Source organism: Crocodylus porosus, unplaced genomic scaffold (genome assembly GCF_001723895.1).
Source record: "Crocodylus porosus isolate Cpor-Errol unplaced genomic scaffold, CroPor_comp1, whole genome shotgun sequence".
NCBI lineage: Eukaryota > Metazoa > Chordata > Crocodylia > Crocodylidae > Crocodylus > Crocodylus porosus.
Window position 1 is genome coordinate 19,014,608 of NW_017728914.1, and position 17,816 is coordinate 19,032,423.

The following is a 17,816-nucleotide window of genomic DNA, read 5'->3' on the forward strand; positions in this document are numbered from 1 at the left end:
TGCAGAGAGAGAGAGTAGTGGTAGAAAGCTGGTCCCTCTCATGGTGCCATGTAATAATCAGTCTCCTTGGGGGCAGAGTCAAAGAGAAGGGAAAGACAGAGTGGACCTGGTGACCCAGGTAATCTCTCAGCTAAAGTTTAGGCCCACCAGCCAGGGACAGTATAGAGAAAGCACACAGTGCCTTTGAACTTGGAGTGGGCTGGAGGTCTCCTCGTTCTCTAAAAGAGTAATGGAGGGAGTTCAGAAAGCCTTCCCCTCCTCCCCCAACAGGCTGGAAATTAGGTTGTGGGGACCTGAGCAAACGACAAAATGGCACTAGGCCTGCCACTTGCCAGGTATGACTCAACAACACACATCACTGCCCCTCAGGCCCTTTCTGACTGGGCAATGTCACTCCTTCCTCTGGTTTTTCCTCATTTCCATGGCTAGGGCAGGGCTGATCTCCTATGTGATGTGGTTTGTGTCCTGCAGGGTTAATGTCTCCATGATTTCATGGAGTTAATTGAATAGATGGTGGTGTTTAATACACAGGACACAGCAATCCCTTCCCATCTGGCTCTGGATTTTAGGGAGAAGCAGGTGGACTCTGGTGAGTGGCATGGAGCTTGCTCCAGAGGGACACGCTATTGGTGGAGGCTGCCAGAATCACATTAGCTCTGCCACACTTAATATTGAGGAGCAAGAGTGCTGAGGAAAGTGTGTGTGTGTAAGGTGGGGAGGGCAGGAGATGGACTGTGGCTGCTCGGATGAAGCCAGCCCTCTTCCCCCTGCTGCTGCTGTTGGGACCTGGAGTGTCTGTTTAGTCTCAGGATGGCACATGGGATGTCACTGCCACCTTCACACTTACTGATCTGGTTCAGCTGCTCAGTGTGGCTGACTGCAGCCTCCAGCCTTTTCAGGAAACATCTGGAGACATGCAGGATATCATCAATGTTTGAGAAAAGCCCTTCCAGGTCCAGATCAGGCAGCTGAAAGGAAAATGAGTCATCAGCATGAACTCATTCCTAAAAGGGAAGCACAGTCTGGAGCTGACAGGCAGGTGGGGTGAGTGCCCTTCAGGATAGCCTCTTAGGACTGGCTGGATGGAAAAAGGTGATTCGGCATCCCAGAGTATCAAAACTGAGCCCTCTTCTCCTAAGGAATAAAAATGGGGCCTTGCAACAACCAGAGAACTTCAGACCACAAGCTCCACCTGCTGTGGGGCAGAGACTTGAAATGGAGCCTCCCACATCCCATGACACTGTGCCAGGTTGTTGAGAATCCTTCTCTCTCTCATTGTTCTGCTGCAGGAACAAAGTCGCCATCAAAGCCAAGGCAAGTGACCTGGAGAAGGATGCCTTGAATTCAAATGCCTGTGTAAGTCCATCCCAACCATGCTATTGGTCCAATCAAAGACATTGCCCACAAACATCTTTGCCTCTCAGACCAAAGGCAATACATTTTTACACAGCTGCTTGGTTCAGACAAAATAGCAGGTTTTGTTAAAAATATTCTAGCCTGAGCACACTGTCTCCTTGGCTTTCCCTTACCTATACCCAAGCACCACAGCTGCAGAGCCAGGAATCAAAGCCACATGTGCTCGTTCACAGTTTGCACAGAGATGTGTATTGTGTGCACATCACCGAATGTCTGTGCTCATGAGAGCAGCCAGGGGTAGTTTGGGGAGATTTGTTGCTTGGTGTTGTAGCATAATTTAATGGGGCAAAACTCCACTGGGATGACTGTCATTCTTCATGCATCAGGCTTGGAAGGGTTTTAGGCCAACCAAGGGCACACGTTTAGGAAGGGGGTGGGTTCCTTTGGGCTTGGACATCAATCTTCCAGAACTGGTTAGGCACATGTCTGCTTTGTCTGCTGTGGAAGAGGCTGCTTAAAGGGCCTTTGTGTGTGTTATATTAGGGTTTTCAACCTTTTTTAACAAGTCTAACCCTTATAGGCAGTGGAAGGTGGAGGGGGACTAACAGGGCTTAGCCCCGCAAAATGCGGGGCAGAGGTAGGGCTGCAAGGCAGTCCAGCTGCAGCAGGGGGGGGGAGTGGGGCTGGGGCTGGGGCCAGGGGAGGGGCAGGTACTGCCCAGCTGGGGTGGGGCAGGACACACGACTGAGCCATGAGCAGCTCGTCTGGGGGGAGCAGCTCCTGCTGCTATGCGAACCCCAGTAGGGCACGTGCGGGGGAGGGGAGGGGTGTGCTACCGGATCTGCACAGGGCAGGGCAGGCTGTTGCTGTGAGCTGGGACTGGGGGGGCACTGGGCTCTTCCCAGCAAGGGTGGCCTGGGCCGGGCTGTGCTCGGGGCAGGTGTTGGCAGTACTGGGAGTGGGGGGCTGCAGCCACCTCAGAATTCACCACAGGCCCCCAACCCTGCCCCCTAGTGCCACTGCCACTCCCCCCAAGCACAGCACAGCCCAGCCCCCGCTGGGAAGAGTCTGTCGCTGCCCTAGCCCCAGCCCACAATGGCAGCCTGCCCTGCCCTGCGCAGATCTAGCAGCACAAGCCTCCCATGCCCTCCCGGATCATGTGCAGTGGTCAGAGCCACCCCCACTCCCTGTGCTCCCTGGACAAGCCACAATTCCTTCCTGCACTCCGGCCTACCTCAGCCTGCCCCGCCTGCCTGCGCCAGCCCCATCCCCAGCCCTCCTTTCCCCTTTCCCTGCAGACTTACCTGCTGGGGGGGGCGCATGCACTCAGTGCCCCCCCACCTCAAATTTTTTTCTTCCTCCGCCTGTAGCAGCCAATCAGGAAAGCAAGCTGGTGTGAGGGGAGGGAAGGAGCGTGGTGCCAGTGGTACCCTGCATGTCCCTCCCCCCTCCCCAGGGGAGATGCTGCCACCTGGTGCCAGTTTGTCCCTGCCTGCCCATGTGTACCCCCTACAACCTTTTTAACTACCCCTGGGGGTACATGTACCCCTGGATGACAACCCTTGTTTTATGTGATAGATCTGTGCCCTAGTCATTTAGCATCTCCATGATTTCATGAAACTGGTGAAACAGACTGTGGTGACTGGCAGACATCACTTCACTTTGACACCAGCAGAACATTTCCTGATCATTATCTGGCCTCTCTGTTGTCTCACCTGCTTTTGCTGGAGGTGGGCCCGTATATCCGACACACACAGCTGGATGTTGTGGACATAGCTGGCCTCTGTCTTGATCAGCTCTTCCACTGCCAGTCTTTGGTTCTGCTCTGTTTTATCAAGCCACATCACCTCTTCATAGATGGAGCATTCAGCCCCTGGTATCTCTGGCTCTGTAGCTGGAGGCTCATCACTGCCGGAGCTTGCCATGTCAGCAGCAGGCTCTAAGGGACATGGAGGGGGACAGGGTTAGAGCAGTTCTCCAACTGAGTCATCTCAGCAGGTTTAGGCAAGACTTCACTGAGGGAAGGCTCTTTGATTCAGTGGGACCCACTCTGTGTCTAGTCGAGACTGGCAGTAACCAGAAGTCCAACAGCCCAGTTTGGGTATCAGTCCAGTGCAGTCTCAGTCTAGTGTACAGATAATGCTTGGGTTATTCTTTGGGCGATATCATGATACTCCACATTCCAATATGATGTATAAAGGATTTATCTTTTCAGGATTCTTGGCAAAGCTGGGAGAAGAAAAAGGAGGAAAAAAAAACATTGCTAGTTGCAGCAAATGAGCATAAAAGGACATGGAAACAGTTGCAGTCCTAAAATATGAATTTTATTGATCTCCAGGGCCAGGTTTTCAGTTATGCTAGGCACTCAAGCTGTGCAAGCCAGGACTCGCCTCAACTAGGCACACAGTTATGATGTCTGCTTGCATAAAGATGGTAAATGCACATACATGTGCTGTATACTTATTTGCTGTATGCACAAACACAATGATCTAATCTGCAGGAGAAACAGCAGTAGATATGTATGCAAAAATTAGCTCGGGGTGACCAGCATGTTGCACAAGTGCCACCAGTGGCTCGGGCAGCCTCTGAGTATGGCACACAGTAGATCAAGAAGGGGACAGGCAGCACAGGGGCAGATGAGGGCAGGAATCAGGAAGCAAAGCCATACACAGGGCAGAGAGCATAGGAAAGGAAGCATAATGCAGAGTAGCAGATCAGGCAGAGAGCACAGGGCTGGGAGCAGAAAGCAGAGCAGCAGCTTGGGCACAGAAAAGGGATCAGAGATTTGGGGAAATAGGCAGGACTAACATTTGTGGCTCCCCAGCCAAAAATGTTGGCCTCCACTGAATTAGGGTATTTGTTTGCAAGCAAGTGCTAAAGCTGCTTTCAAAACTGGGCCCAGGAATCTAGGATGGCTCCCATCAGTGACACAGGTGATTGGGCTGCTCTTCCACCTTGCTGCCTTTGTGTACATTCCTTTTGGATCAGGGTCGTCATTAACACTGCTTCTAATTCCACTTTAATCAGCTGGAATCCTGCCTGCTGCTCCACAGCCTTATCCAAGCTTATTAGCATTCTTTCCACTGACTGCAAGGACCTTTGGATCCGACGCTAGCACAGGCCATGCTGTGGCATGGGGTATCAGGTTGGTTTGTTACAGAAACTAGAAAGAGTAGTATTGTCATTAGCAAGGTACATGCCTTTTACATGGATGTGCCTGCTTGGTTTCCTCCCTGCCTGCAGAGAACAAGAATAAATAAAGTTAACTCATGCAATTTCCTTCCTGTGCTTAGCTCATTTGGAAGCTGAGGAGGAAGAAATAGCAATCAGCCTAGCAAAGACAAAACACTCTAATTCTCCACTGGGTGGGAACCTTGAATAGGATAAGCAGGGAGCCCTGCTGCACAGAACAGCTGGTCCTAGCCCAGACTCCTAAAGAGCTTTCAAACAACAAACGAGGCATGGGAGCCAAAGTGGAGGGGCACCTGCCAGGTGATCCTCCTCCAGAACAGGAACAGGGGAAGAATGAGGGCAGGATAGCAGAGGTGCTGTGGAAACTGAAATTGTTACTGCTGTGATGCAATGCGCTTCTCGGGGGTGTTTTCAATGCACCCAACTCAAAGAGGCCCCAGAGCTGAATAATTCAGCTTACTGCCACTTCAAATCTACCCAACTGCTTGAAAAAGAAATGCAGCCCTGATAACAGCCTGTGTTTGGGAAAGATTAAGAAGAAAAATTAAACTAGAAGAACAGTAAGTCCTCAGTACTCTCAGTCACCCCTCCTATTTTTAAAGGTGCAATTTCTGTTTTGCTGGGGGTTCTTATTTGTGCTTCATTTGGATGCAACTGTGGAAGATTTTTTTTAATTCATCTGTCTAACCAGCATTTGATATCCCTTCCTTTGCCAGTTCCCCACTACATTAGGGCTGTTGCTGCAACAGAGGAACAGCTGATTGTCATCCTCTTTGTAACAACCTTTTTTTAACTTGAAGACTGTTATAAAATGCCCCCTTCATTTCCTCATCTCCAGATCACCTGGTTCCCCACAACTTTCCTTGTATCACATCACATCACACCACAGGGCCTGTGGAGTGACTTAATGCTGCTGATGCACCCCCCCGCCCCGCACTGTTCCAGCAGACAGAATCATCACCCAGAGAAGCAGCTGCCATTCCAGCTCTACGGCTAGGGACAGATGTTACACGTATACCAGTATAAGTGATCAGAGACCAGTTCAAATCTGTAACACAACCTATGTTCAGTGCACATAAACCGCTTTCAAAATGACCGAAACCAGTTTAAGATAAATCCGAATGGATGTAGTGTCAGACTTAACTGATTTAATTTAAATCAGTTTATTGAACTTCTGTCACAGATCGCCAGATTCAAGTTAACTCTCAGTCCTCCAGCATCCCAGGGTACTTTGTGCTTCCCCCCATCCCACAGGGTGGGTGGGCTAGCCTTGGCCCAAGCTGTCTGCTTCAGGAGAGCAGGGAGGCATGTTCTAGCACCCCATACCTTTTGTCCTGGGCCACTGCAGGCATATGGCTGCATTTTCAGAATCAAAAGTGAATGTCTGTTCACTTGATTTTTGGTTCAATATACACAGTTTAGACTAAACTGTGAAGACTGAACAAATTCAGCCTCAGGCTTTTTGACTGTCTGTACTTAACCCATGGGACTCAACTGCTCTGCAATCATGTAGCTGCCAGAGTAGGCTGCTTCAAACCCATCCGTAATCATGCTTCTTTCAGGTATGTGCCAACATCTGCTCTGAAATTCCTGCCCCACCTAAGGCTGGTAACACTATCACCCAGCACATCAGACAAGGCTGAAATGTTCTGCCTGTGCCTGGTTCTGTGGGTAGAAAGCATCCAACATGGTGGATTGATGGGATCTTCATCTAGTCCTTCCCCCCACAAAAAAGGATTGTCCAAATGACACCCCTTCACTACTTTGTCTAGTTCCCTTTAGAAAGTCCAAGTGATGGAGACTACACCTAGTCCTTCAGTGTAGAGATCCCACAGTCTAGTCCTTGTCACTGTCAGGATATCCCTCCTCAGTTCATTGCCAGTGTTCAATAAATCATAAATCATATTTATAGCAACCACATGATAAGCTTCTACACTACAGGCAGGCAGCATGCCTAGCAGCTAGAACAGGGAGATGGAATTTCGATTCTCAGCTCTGCCCCTGTCCTTTGCGGAGGGCACCACCCCCTTCTGTGCCTCCATTTCCCTCCCCATCAATAGGGATAACACAATCCTGACCCACCTCTGTGCAGTGCGTGAGCCGATCACATGAAAGCTCCCCTAGATGCAGAAAACATTATTAGCATACCTGGTGTGACGCAGCTGTGGAAGCACAGATGGGTTGGCTCTATACTTAAGATGCCCTCCCTCCTCCCCACCCCACAGTCATCAGGTGCCTGCATTTCTCCCACTCTCAGAAATACCTTATCTTTTCCCTCAAGAGGCTGGCCTGAACGCATAAGCCTCCTGTACAGGAAACAGCAGCTCCTAATTAAAGACTGGCCCCTCTAGCATGCTCCTGACACAGCTCCAGGTGTAGCAAAGCAATTGCCAGGTCGGGTTCTGCTTGTCTCTATTCTTACCTGCTGATTAATCAGGGATTTTGTTCTGGGAGCTTCTCTGGGTGCTGCTGTTGCTGTTGCGTTGCCTGCTGCCTCTGTGGGAGTTAATGATAAACTACTGTGCCTCAGCTGCATTGGCACGGCCAGCCCACTCGGCTGCATGTGTGCTCGTGAGCCAGGCGCAGCTCTTCTTGGTCATTGTCATTCTCCCCCGAATGACTGCAGCAGCGAGAGACAGCACAGAAGTCAGGCTGTGCTCTCCCTGTGCAGGCAAACGCAGTCAAAGCACTGAATGCTCTGACAGCCGGCCAGCTGGGGAGATTGCTGATGAAAGCAGGTTGCTTCCTGCCTGGAAAGCCAACCAAACCTGATAGGGAGGCAAGGAGAGGCTGTGGCTTTAGGTATAACCTAAAGCCCAGGGAGCGGGGAATGCCAGATACAATGGGATGCAGAAACAGCTGGCTCCTAAGGTGATGGCCCAGCTGTGGCTTAATACAACCCCTGTCAGTTCACAGCTCTGGGCACTCCTGTCTGTCTGCCCATCTATCTATCTGTCTAACTCTCTCACCAAGGTACTTTTACTGCAGTGTCTCACAACACAATTTTAATGTCTTCCTGGCCCTTGACTGTTTATTTGCTGAGAATCAGCACTGCGCCAAGCGCAGCATGCGGTATCCAGGGCATGTGGCTCCTGCCTAGATGAAATATAAAATCCAACCCTGAGGTTTCAGGTGGTCCAATGCATCTCTGTATGGCCTTACCAGAAACGTTTTGTATATTAGTAGCTTGACACTAACTAGAAGCCCTTCATCAGCCTCTGCTAGTGATATCTCTTTCCAGACTATTTCTGTCACCAACACAGAGTGATTTCCCCACCCCCATACTCCTCACTACTGGCAGCTGGTGCTTCACTTATTTTTCAAGAACAAGCAGTTCTGTGTAACAGCCACAGAACAAATAGTTTTCTCAATAAATAACCCCAAAGGTATAAGGTATAATATAGCTGGAGCTCAGGCCTACTGCAGGCCTGAGTGCCAGGCACATCCACCCTTTCCTGAGACTGCTCTGAGCTCTTGCTGATGAAAAAGGTTTTGTGCTAAAATAATTCCAAAGTAAAGTGAAGAAAACCATCGGAGGAAGTAGGTTATGGTGAGGGCTGGGGTTACGGTTAGGGATTCGACAAGCTTTCCAATATTTACTTGTTGCTTATTTTGTTTCCATCTTTTATAAGCGAGTTACAGAGGGCTATTCAAAAAAAAGTAACCTGATTTACAAACAACATGTAAGACTTCCTCAGCTAATTCCAGGCATAGTCCTCACCTCACTCACATGACTATGACAGCTTTGATTGCGCTAGCATGCCAGACCATCCCTCAATATCAACAAGGTGACACAGGGAGAGGGACACAGAGTAAATTGAACAACCACCCGGTCATCTTGTACCAGTGGACTGACATGAGAAACTTCAAACCTGACTCTAAGGCCAAATCTTTCCTAAGGTAAAGAATATTACACAGCCAGGGAGCTTTTGTTCGGTCCATTTCTGGTTCTTACCACCATGCTAGCAAAATTTCACAGATATAAATGTGGCAGGGGCCTCTGTTGACCAGATCTGAGGTTTATTAGCAGTCATGTGGGCAAGCCCAAGACTAGATAACAAGGGTGTACCAGTGATCACTGAAGAGCAGTGACAGAAGAATGAGGGTAAAGTAGAAGATAGGAAATGTGGGCCTGGACTAGTTCCCAGTGGGGTCTCTTTCCTTCTCATTTTATCTGACAGGACCCTGTAGTCAACCATAACTAGAAACAATGATGTTGAGTGGCCATTCAGTTAGGTACTGCACTGGGAACTCTCTAACCTCAGTGCAACTATAGGACTAGGTGATCTAACAGGTCTTTACTGCCTTTTTGTATATAGTTGTGCAAGTGACCCATAAACATGTATTTATCCAGCCCAAATACATGAATAATATTTCATACACACAAATACATGAATAATGTTTCATCCACAGTGTTGGGTACTATATCAGAAGACTCCATGTTTCTAAAATTAAACCGGTCCTTTATTAAGAGAACTATTTATAGAGGTCCCTGTGAGGGCAGTGCAGCTGCCTTCTACTAGGAGTTTCTCTATTAAGGCAAAGCTGCATGTCCTGATGCCATAGCCCTCACAGCTACCCTAACATAATGATATATCTTCATTCTGGCTCCCTTTTTAGCACTGCTTATTTCAAGGGGCACAAGCATGGAGCCACCCTAGGCAATCAGGATGATCCTAGATACCACAGGACAGGTGATGTAGCCCAAGCAATTCAGAGCAAATAGAAACAAGGAACAATAAATACAGTCATCAGGCAAATAACCTAAGAAGATATGCATCTTGACAGCCCTTGAACTCTTGATACACTGGGGGCAGTTCCCTCCATGCCACTGGCCTGAGACTTGTATCACTTTTGCTTTCGGGCAGGATTTACTGCTGTGTGGTGGCAACCTGGCCCCTTCTTTTGTTTCATTTGGCAGGTGTTTTCTCCAGTCCCCTTCCTTTCCCCCGTGGAAGCTGGCTTGTACTGTTTTGGTCGGTTGGTGTAGAGATTTCCTATTAACCCTGTGCTGCTGACAGTGCTGGAGCTTAGGTTTTGCCATTGTTTAAATCAAAATCTTGTGTTTCATCATATATCATGCAGCAGCACCAACAATTCCCTGTGCATTGGAATATGGAGCCGGGGGCCTTTGCTGGGCAGGCTTCGCCCACCCATAGCTGGAATAATAGTCACAGTTGTGAGAGGCAGACAGGAATGCTAGGTCAGCCCTCTGCCTACTGAGGGTCAGTGCCCGGATGTTCCCTCTTGCATATCTTTTAGTGCTTTTAAAAACACCATGTATTGTGGCTCCTGCCATTTTCTTAGGAGTATTTATTGCCTAGTGTATCTCAGTGTAATTCTTCCTGTCACTAAAGCTCCCCCCACCTTTCATTAAGCAGTTCTCCTCCCTCCCTTCCTTCTGTTTACACAATTCAAACCTTTTCCAGACTGCTCCTGAGCCGCACCCTAGTCGCTTTGCAGCCAGGCTGCAGAGTTAGCTCTGTTTAGGAATAAGACCTGTGCCTGCCACCAGTTCAGCAGTCCAGGGAAAGATCTGGTAAGGCTCCAGTCAGCTCCTGGGGGAATGAAGTTTCCCATCACCCCAATCCCCTTCACTCTTGCAGGGCTTAACAGGAAGGCTTAGCAAGCCACACAAAGCCTGAACTATCTACTACTATTCTTCTCTCACAGCTATTTTTTCTAACAAAACGGAAGAGCATGCGTGCTAGGACAAGCGTAACTACTAGAATCACAGGGACCAGACAGACTATTACCCCTGGCTCACATTGCACAAGTGCTGCTGCACTGCTTTATTGTGAGTTGCTAGCACCCTTCAAGGGCTAGGCTGTTTTCTCAAGTTTTCCTTTCTCAGTATTTTTTTTCCAGGGAGACAGGATCAAGGAATCAAAGCTGCTGGAGAGACATGCTCCTGTCTAAGGCGTCCATCCCCTGCTTGGCCAGATCCAAAGCCCAGAGAAGGCACTGGAAAGGCTTTCAGTGACACCACTGTGCTTTGGGGCAAACTGGGCATTCCAATAATAATGTCAGAAGCAGCGAGAGATTTGCAGGTTAGCAGGGCAAACGTCTCACCCACTGCCACAGGACACACGGGGGACCTGCATAGATTGTCTATTGGATTCAGGAGTGCTCGAAAGGCAGGGTTTTAGGTATGGTGCTGTTTAAGGCTAAATGTGAAATAAAACCATCACCTTTACCACTATGCCACTGGTAATTGTTCTTCTACTTGTAACCTGGCATTTTGCTACTAAACTGGTTTGTAAACCATAAAATGATAAAAATCATTTTATTGATTGTACAGCACCACCCACATGTATCCCTCCAAAACCCTTAAGCCTAAATCCAGTTCTTTACATTAATTTTAAGAAGATCCCAAAGAAAAGAGACAGTGAGAGTTTGCAAGTGCTCGTTCGTAACACTGAAGGCTGACCTTCCACATGTACAAAATGAGAGGTTTACCTAATGCTTGCAGTGGGGATATTTCTCATAATGAGGGCAGCATAGGCAGGATTATGGTTCTTCCTTTTTAATGTTGCCTATTAATATTGTTCTTCTGGTTGCTTTGCATTTAAAGAACACACTGCATTCACTGGTATCAGTAATACACTGTTTCCTTGCAAGTCAAAAATATATACAGACTAGGAATTGGTGACCTGTTCATTGTACTTTCAAACTCACTCAAAAGTTGTGGGCTTACAAATTCAACTTTGGCTCAGATATTATCCTGTTCACGTATTGGCCAAGACAGAAACAGGAGGGAAGAAAGTGAGGAGAGCAAAATGTCAGTGAACTAAAAATACAGGGAACCAGATCATCAGATGCAATTTAGAATTGATCCACCGGTGTGAATTGTGCTGCTTTAATGTGGTATAGGCCACAAAAGTACCAGGGGACCCGTTTTGGAGAAGGCTACTTGCTCATCATGAGCAAGGGGAACAGAATGAGACCTTTAAAAAGCACAAAAACCTAAAATAGAAAAATGCTTCTTCTTTTCCATCCCTCCTGGACAGAGGAATTTTAAATTAAATTGTATCAATTGGCAGAGGTATCAAAAGATGCAGTTAGCAAAATGTGATCTTGAAAAGGCTAAACATGCCTAGCCTAACAGGTAGAAGAATTGTTTGGTTTTTTTTTAAATATTGAAAATTCTGCGGATGGAAAATGTCCCAATTTGGAGGAATTCAATAGGCTGCAGGGTTTGAAAAACCTGCCATCTTGTTCAAAAAAATGAATTGCATCATCAGTCCAGGGATAGTAGGGCTTGAAGACAACATCAGCTTCTTTAGTGACAAACTGCTAAGAATGATCTGGGGTTAAACGGTCATTCCACGTTTTTGTATTTCAGCCACGGAGAATACTTATACTACCCACACATTTTACTGTTTTGATCCATCAAAGGTTTCAGTCATTGTCAACAATATGACTGACTCCTAGGGAATATTATGAAGGAGATGGTAATTTCAGTTGCTTCATCATATGCTCTTAGGGATATGATCATATCCCCTTAACTTATCTCATCTGTGGGGGTGCATTGACTTTGTGTGTGTGCATGTGTGGTAGCAGTACCCATTATGTGCACAGAACTTCATGCACATTTGCATGCCTAAATTGTTTGAAAATTGTGGCTCTGAATTCTTAAGCATGCCTATAACTGAGGGTCTGACCTTCAGAAGGTGTAAAATTGTTGCAACTCCATTGAAGTGAATTTAGCTGAAGACCAGGTCATTAATGTGCAATTTCTATTAGGCCACACTGTCAGTGTCAGACAGGAGAGAAGAAAGGGAGCAGATAGTGAAAATAAGTAGACAGGCTGTGTTCCAAATAAAATGCATTAGGTGTCAGCTTGTTACTTCTGAGGGGTTTATGTGTGGGCTGCGAACTTGTGTCAGGCTTGTCTGCTCTGACACATTCCCTTTTTATACAGGATAATGGTCTCTTTGGTGATCAGACTTAAATGCAGCAGAACATAACTTTGCAATAATCTAGACAATCTCCCCTCTAATTTGAGTACAGCCTACTCAATTTGAGCTCATCTCAATGTGCGATTTCTCTCCCAATCCTCCTCCCCTTCGTGCTTTGAAAAAGAGCATAAAGCTCAGTTAAAACATTGGTTAGTTGTTCCCAGTGCAGAGACAGCTCCTGTTAACCCTACCTGACTGCTTCCCAGATGCCCTTCCCTTCAGCTGGATAAGTGAATTCACCCTGCCAGGTTCCCCCACTTGAATCAGGTACTCTGGAGAGCCTATTTCCATCCTGTCATAGGATGAAAAGGGACTCTTCAGCCAGTGAAAGGGCAGTGTTTCTCCTTGTTTACATGCAGTTTAGTTTTTCTTCTTCATCCTTGCCTCCTTGTAACAGGGATCCAGGGGTCCCATTACTTTAAGAGAGAAGCAGCCAGAGGGAGGGCCACAGGTAGAGAGAAGACTGTTCATTATGGGCAAGTTGCAAGGGAGTAAGCAGCCAGGGAGCCATAGGCTTGGAACATCTGGACTAGGGATAGAAATTACACATAAACTGGAATAAGTAATTAGAAACTAGTTCATATCTGTAATACAACAGAAGCTCAGTCCACATCAGCTATTTTTAAAATGGCCAAAACTGGTTTAAGATAAAACTGGATGAATATAGCATCTGACTTAATGGATTTAGGTTAAATTGGCTTATTGAGCTTTTGTCCCAGATCCCCTCCAGATTCAAGTTAATTCAGCCCCTCAGCATCCCAGGATGATTTGCACCTGCACTGCAAACCCTGTTTCTCAGGGTGGATGGGCTACTCTTGGCCCAAACTTTTTGCTCTAGTATCCCCAGCTTCTAGCCTGAGCCACTGCAGGCATGTGGCTGCATTTCCAGAAACAGAAAGGAATGTCTGTTCACTTCCTTATCGGTTCAATCTATGCAGCTTAGATTAACCTGCAAAGACTGAATCAATTCAGCCTCAGACTTTTGGCTTTTTGAATGTCTGTACTTAGCCCTATTGCAGGCTACCTGCCTAGCCATAGGATGGTAGGGTAAAGTCCTGCTGGAGCAGCAAGGGTACTCCTATGGCAGCTAGAGTGGCAGCTGTAAGCTGCCCATTAGAATTAATATGGGATGGGCTGGGGCTGGAGAGAGTCACCTGACCCAAGAGGAGCTGTGTTCAAAGGAACTTAAAAGTCAGCACCTGGAAAGGCGAAGAAGTGGGGTTGGTGTGTTGTAGGGGATGGAGTTTTTTTTTGCAGGGAGGAGCTGCCTGTGAGACCCTGGCTAAACACTATGAAGGCAGTAAGGAGAAAGACTCAGAGGAGGATGTCTGGCCAAATATTTGTTTAACTCTAAATAGTGGGGGAAGGTTTTGTTAAGCAGTTGCTTGCCTTTTGTGCCCAGGTTATACCAATGGGCCAAGTGTAGATAAAAGGGGTGACAAAGAAGCCATAGGGAGTGCCTGAAAATCCCAAAGAGGTCTTGAGCCCTGTCAGAGGTAGGGGCTTAAAACACAAGCAAGCAGAAGCCAGGTGGGTTAAAGCCTGAGACTGGAAAGGTGATAGCAGTGGCCTAGTGCTAGGAGGGCTAGGCCCAGAGCCTAAGAGGGTCTAAACCAGGGCCAAGGCCCAGACCCTGAAAGTAGTGAAACCAGGGCTAGAGGCCCAGGGCCCAAAAGGGCTGAGACAGGAGCTGGAGCCCATAAGTGAGGTCTGGTGTAGTGGGCCTAGGTTAAGGAGCCCAGTTAGAGAAAAGGGGTGGAAGCTGGGAAGATGAAAGACCCAACAAAGGCACAAGGAAGCCTGACCTTATACTGGGGGGCAAGGTGCCCCACTGAAGTGATAATCAGAAATGTATGCAAGGCATGAGCATAGCTGTAGGGGCAGAAGGAGGCCACAAATAGCCCTCAAGGCAACTGGAGCACTACAGCACAGGTGGGTTGGGAGGTCTCTACCTAATGCTTCAGGGGCAGGGTGGACATCAGCTGGGTTTGGGAGGGACTTGCTGATTAATTATAGACAGGGGCTCACTCTGGGACCCTGGAGCATCCTCCCTTTTCATAATCAAATAATTCCATCAAGGCATGGTGAGAGGCAAGGGAGGGTACTCAGTGCCAGAGTGGGGCAAAAGCCACAGGGCTCCCAAGGAGTGTCACAGTGGCCCCTGGACCCCAATCCCGTCACAGTGGTGCATTGGCTGGCAAATGTACAGAGGGACTCAGTTTCCCTGGTGGAGAAAAGAGGACCCTTCAGCCAAGCAAGGGTAGGAATAGGCAGAGAATAGGCAAAGCTTCTAACCCAGCAATGGGGCAGAAATAAGGAGAACTAGGACCGCGCAGCAAAGGCTAACATAGGAGGGCCTATAACAGGGGCTATGGGGAAACCACAGTGAAGGCTAACACAACAGAGGAATTGAAATCCCAGATACTAGACCTGCAGTTGTTCTCCGATGAGATGGCAGAGTGAGCAAGCTGTTTACAGTGGGAGGTTGTGGTAGAAAGGTTCAGATGCAAGCAGGCTGAAGCAGAAGTGGCTTCTTTAAAACAGTGTCTGTAGAAAGGAAAAAGGGAAGTAAAAACCAAGGAAGGAAGGAAGGCACTGGATTGTAGCAGAAACTGAAAGAAATAAGGATCAGAAGCAGCTCTTTACATCAGAGGCAAAGAATAGTCAGAAACATGAAGAGAAGTCTCAAATGCTTCAGACAGGTTATTGCCATGGCCTCCGGAATTGCAAAGAAAGGCATGGCCAAGATAGATGAGGTTCCAAGCTACTCCAAACTAGTGGAGGAACAGAAAGCAACCAAAAAAGCCCTAGAGAGCCAGTGAACAGGGACTGCCAACAGGGGAGCAGTTTGCAGGCAGCTTCTGGAGGAGGAGAAAAGCCAGGCCAGGCACTACATCCTGCCCAGGGAAAGGTAAGTGATCCAGCTGCCTGTACCTTTGGTTTAGGTGACTGTCTGTTTGTTTGGTGGGTGTGTTCCCTGAGAAGCTGGGAGTGAGTGCTGAGTGCCTGTTGGTTGCTGTGGGATTGCTGACTGCTGCCTGATGGCTGCCTGGTCCTGAGTCAGCCCAGGCCCAGAAGGGTATAAAAAGGAGACTCCCCAGGTAACCAGGGAGCCAGTAAACAGGGATTACCAGCAGGGGAGCAGTTTGCAGGTAGTTCAAAATCCAGTTCATGGGCAGGAGTACACACCATGTAGGAGAACATGGGAGCTTCTGACAGAGACTTCAGGTAAGTGAACGGGGAGGGGGGCTACTATAGGGTGGTGACCCCGAGCGCAGCCAGGGACCCTGCCCTGATGCTGCCTCCAGCCTAGAGCTCCTGCGAAGCCTCCACCCAGACAGGCCTCTTGGATGGGTTGGCAGCACCCTGGCCCCCTGTCTGCGGGGGTTGCCTGGCGGGACCTCTCCGGTTTGGGGGTAGCGTGGGGACCGGGCGTTCTCTTGCGTGTCCTACATGTGCCCGGATTGAGGCCTTGGAGGGGCAGGTGAGGGACCTCCAGGCAGAGGTGAGCAGGCTGAGGGGGATCAGGGTAACTGAAGAAGAGATTGGCTACTTTCATTCTCTGCAGGACAAGATTCCTGGTGGAGAAGCTGCAAGGGAATGCCCTGAAGCAGATGCTGATGAGTGGAGGATGGTCATCTCAGGGGCCAGACCTCTCGCTGCAGAGACTGCTCCCCTGGTGCAGTTGGGGAACATGTGAGGCCCTGGTTGCACTGGAAGAGTGTGCAGTGGGGGAAAGTGCACTGGAGGGGCCTGCTGCCATCACTGAGTGAGCTGAGGGCCGGCCAGGTAAGCAGAAAAAGAGATGCCACATCATCATTGCGGGCAGCTCCTTGCTGAGAGGAACAGAGGGACCCATCTGTCGTCCGGATCCCATGGTGCATGAGCTCTGCTGCCTGCCTGGAGCCAGGATCAGGGATGTCACCAGCGAGATTTCCTGACCTCATCTGGCCCTCTGACAACTATCCCATGGTCCTCATCCATGTGGAAACAAATGATATGGCCAGGAGTAGTCCAGACCATATCATGAGTGACTACGGGGCTCTGGGGACCAGGCTTAGGAAGGCAGGGGTGCAGGTGGTCTTCATGCATCTGCCAATGCAAGACCAATAGATCCAAAGAGGTGATACTTCCCATCTATGCAGCATTGGTCAGACCACAGTTGGAGTATTGCGTCCAGTTTTGGGCACCATACTTCAAGAAGGATGTTGATGGACTCGAGGGTCCAGAGGAGGGCCATTCATATAGGTAGGGGCTTACAGGACAAGCCCTATGAGGAGAGACTGGGGGACCTGGACCTCTTCAGCCTGCACAGGAGAAGGCTGAGACGTGATCTTGTGGCTGCCTACAAATTCATTAGGGGGACGCAGCAAGGGATCGGAGATGCTCTGTTCACCAGGGCGCCTCTTGGGGTAACAGGGAGCAATGGTTGCAAATTGACTGACAGAGAGCAGATTTAGGCTAGATATCAGGAAAAACTTCTTCACAGTAAGGGTTGCCAAAATTTGGCATGGGCTTCCAAGGGAGGTGGTGCTGTCCCCTTCCTTGGGGGCCTTTAAGAGAAGGCTGGATAGGCATCTGGTCAGGGTCATCTGACCCCAGCACTCTTTCCTGCCTAGGCAGGGGTTGGACTCAGTGATCTGTTGAGGTTCCTTCCAACCCCTGCATCAATGAATCTATGAGTTCCCAGAAGGAGTGAGAGGAAAAAGTTATATGAGGAAGTGGAAAATTTGGCAGAGGAAGTACTTTCACTGTAGTTTTTTTTTTTTTGTCATCTTCTAGTTGCGAGTGCACTGAAACACAGATCAAGTCAAATCTCCCAATTGCATTATAGACAGGCAGAGGAGGAACACCAGCCCACCAACTGTCAGTATCAACCTAGTAAAGGGACACTTGGAGGGGTTTAACTCAACAGGCCTGGATGATCTTCATTCAAGAGTGCTGAAGGAATTGGCCAGTGTCATTGCAGAGCCACTGGCATCGCTGTTTGAGCACTCGTAGTGTCCAGGTCAGATCCCAGAGGACTGGAAAAGGGCCAATGCGGTCCTTATTTTCAAGAAGGGGAGGAACGAGAATCCAGGTAAATATAGGCTGCTTAGTCTCACCTCTATCCTTGGCAAAACCTTAAAAATGATCAAGGATCACATTTGTGGGAGCCTAGAAGAAAAAATAATTCTGAAGGGCAACCATCGTGGGTTCGTAGCAGGTAGATCTTGCCTGACTAATCTTGTTTATTTTTATGACCATGTCACAAAATGCTTAGATGCAGGAGTTGAGAGAGAGATGTCATTTAATTGGATTTTAAGA

The 17,816-nt window shown here is 48.5% G+C and overlaps 1 protein-coding gene across 4 annotated transcripts in view; it reads right to left on the reverse strand.

Annotated features, from left to right (window-relative positions):
• Window positions 1-17,816, reverse strand: part of ARHGEF37 (Rho guanine nucleotide exchange factor 37) — a 40,743-nt gene that overhangs the window by 12,497 nt on the left and 10,430 nt on the right. The window contains exons 1-4 of one of the 4 annotated variants that reach the window (XM_019534914.1): window positions 6,971-7,235; window positions 4,557-4,593; window positions 3,072-3,295; window positions 848-968 (exon numbers count right to left, since the gene is read on the reverse strand). In XM_019534914.1, coding sequence (XP_019390459.1) covers window positions 848-968; window positions 3,072-3,295; window positions 4,557-4,593; window positions 6,971-7,111 — 523 coding nt within the window. In that variant the 5' untranslated portion in view covers window positions 7,112-7,235. Of the gene's footprint in view, window positions 1-847; window positions 969-3,071; window positions 3,586-4,556; window positions 4,594-6,970; window positions 7,236-17,816 lie in introns of those variants that run through there. The other 3 variants (XM_019534912.1, XM_019534911.1, XM_019534913.1) reach the window with 3 other exon arrangements.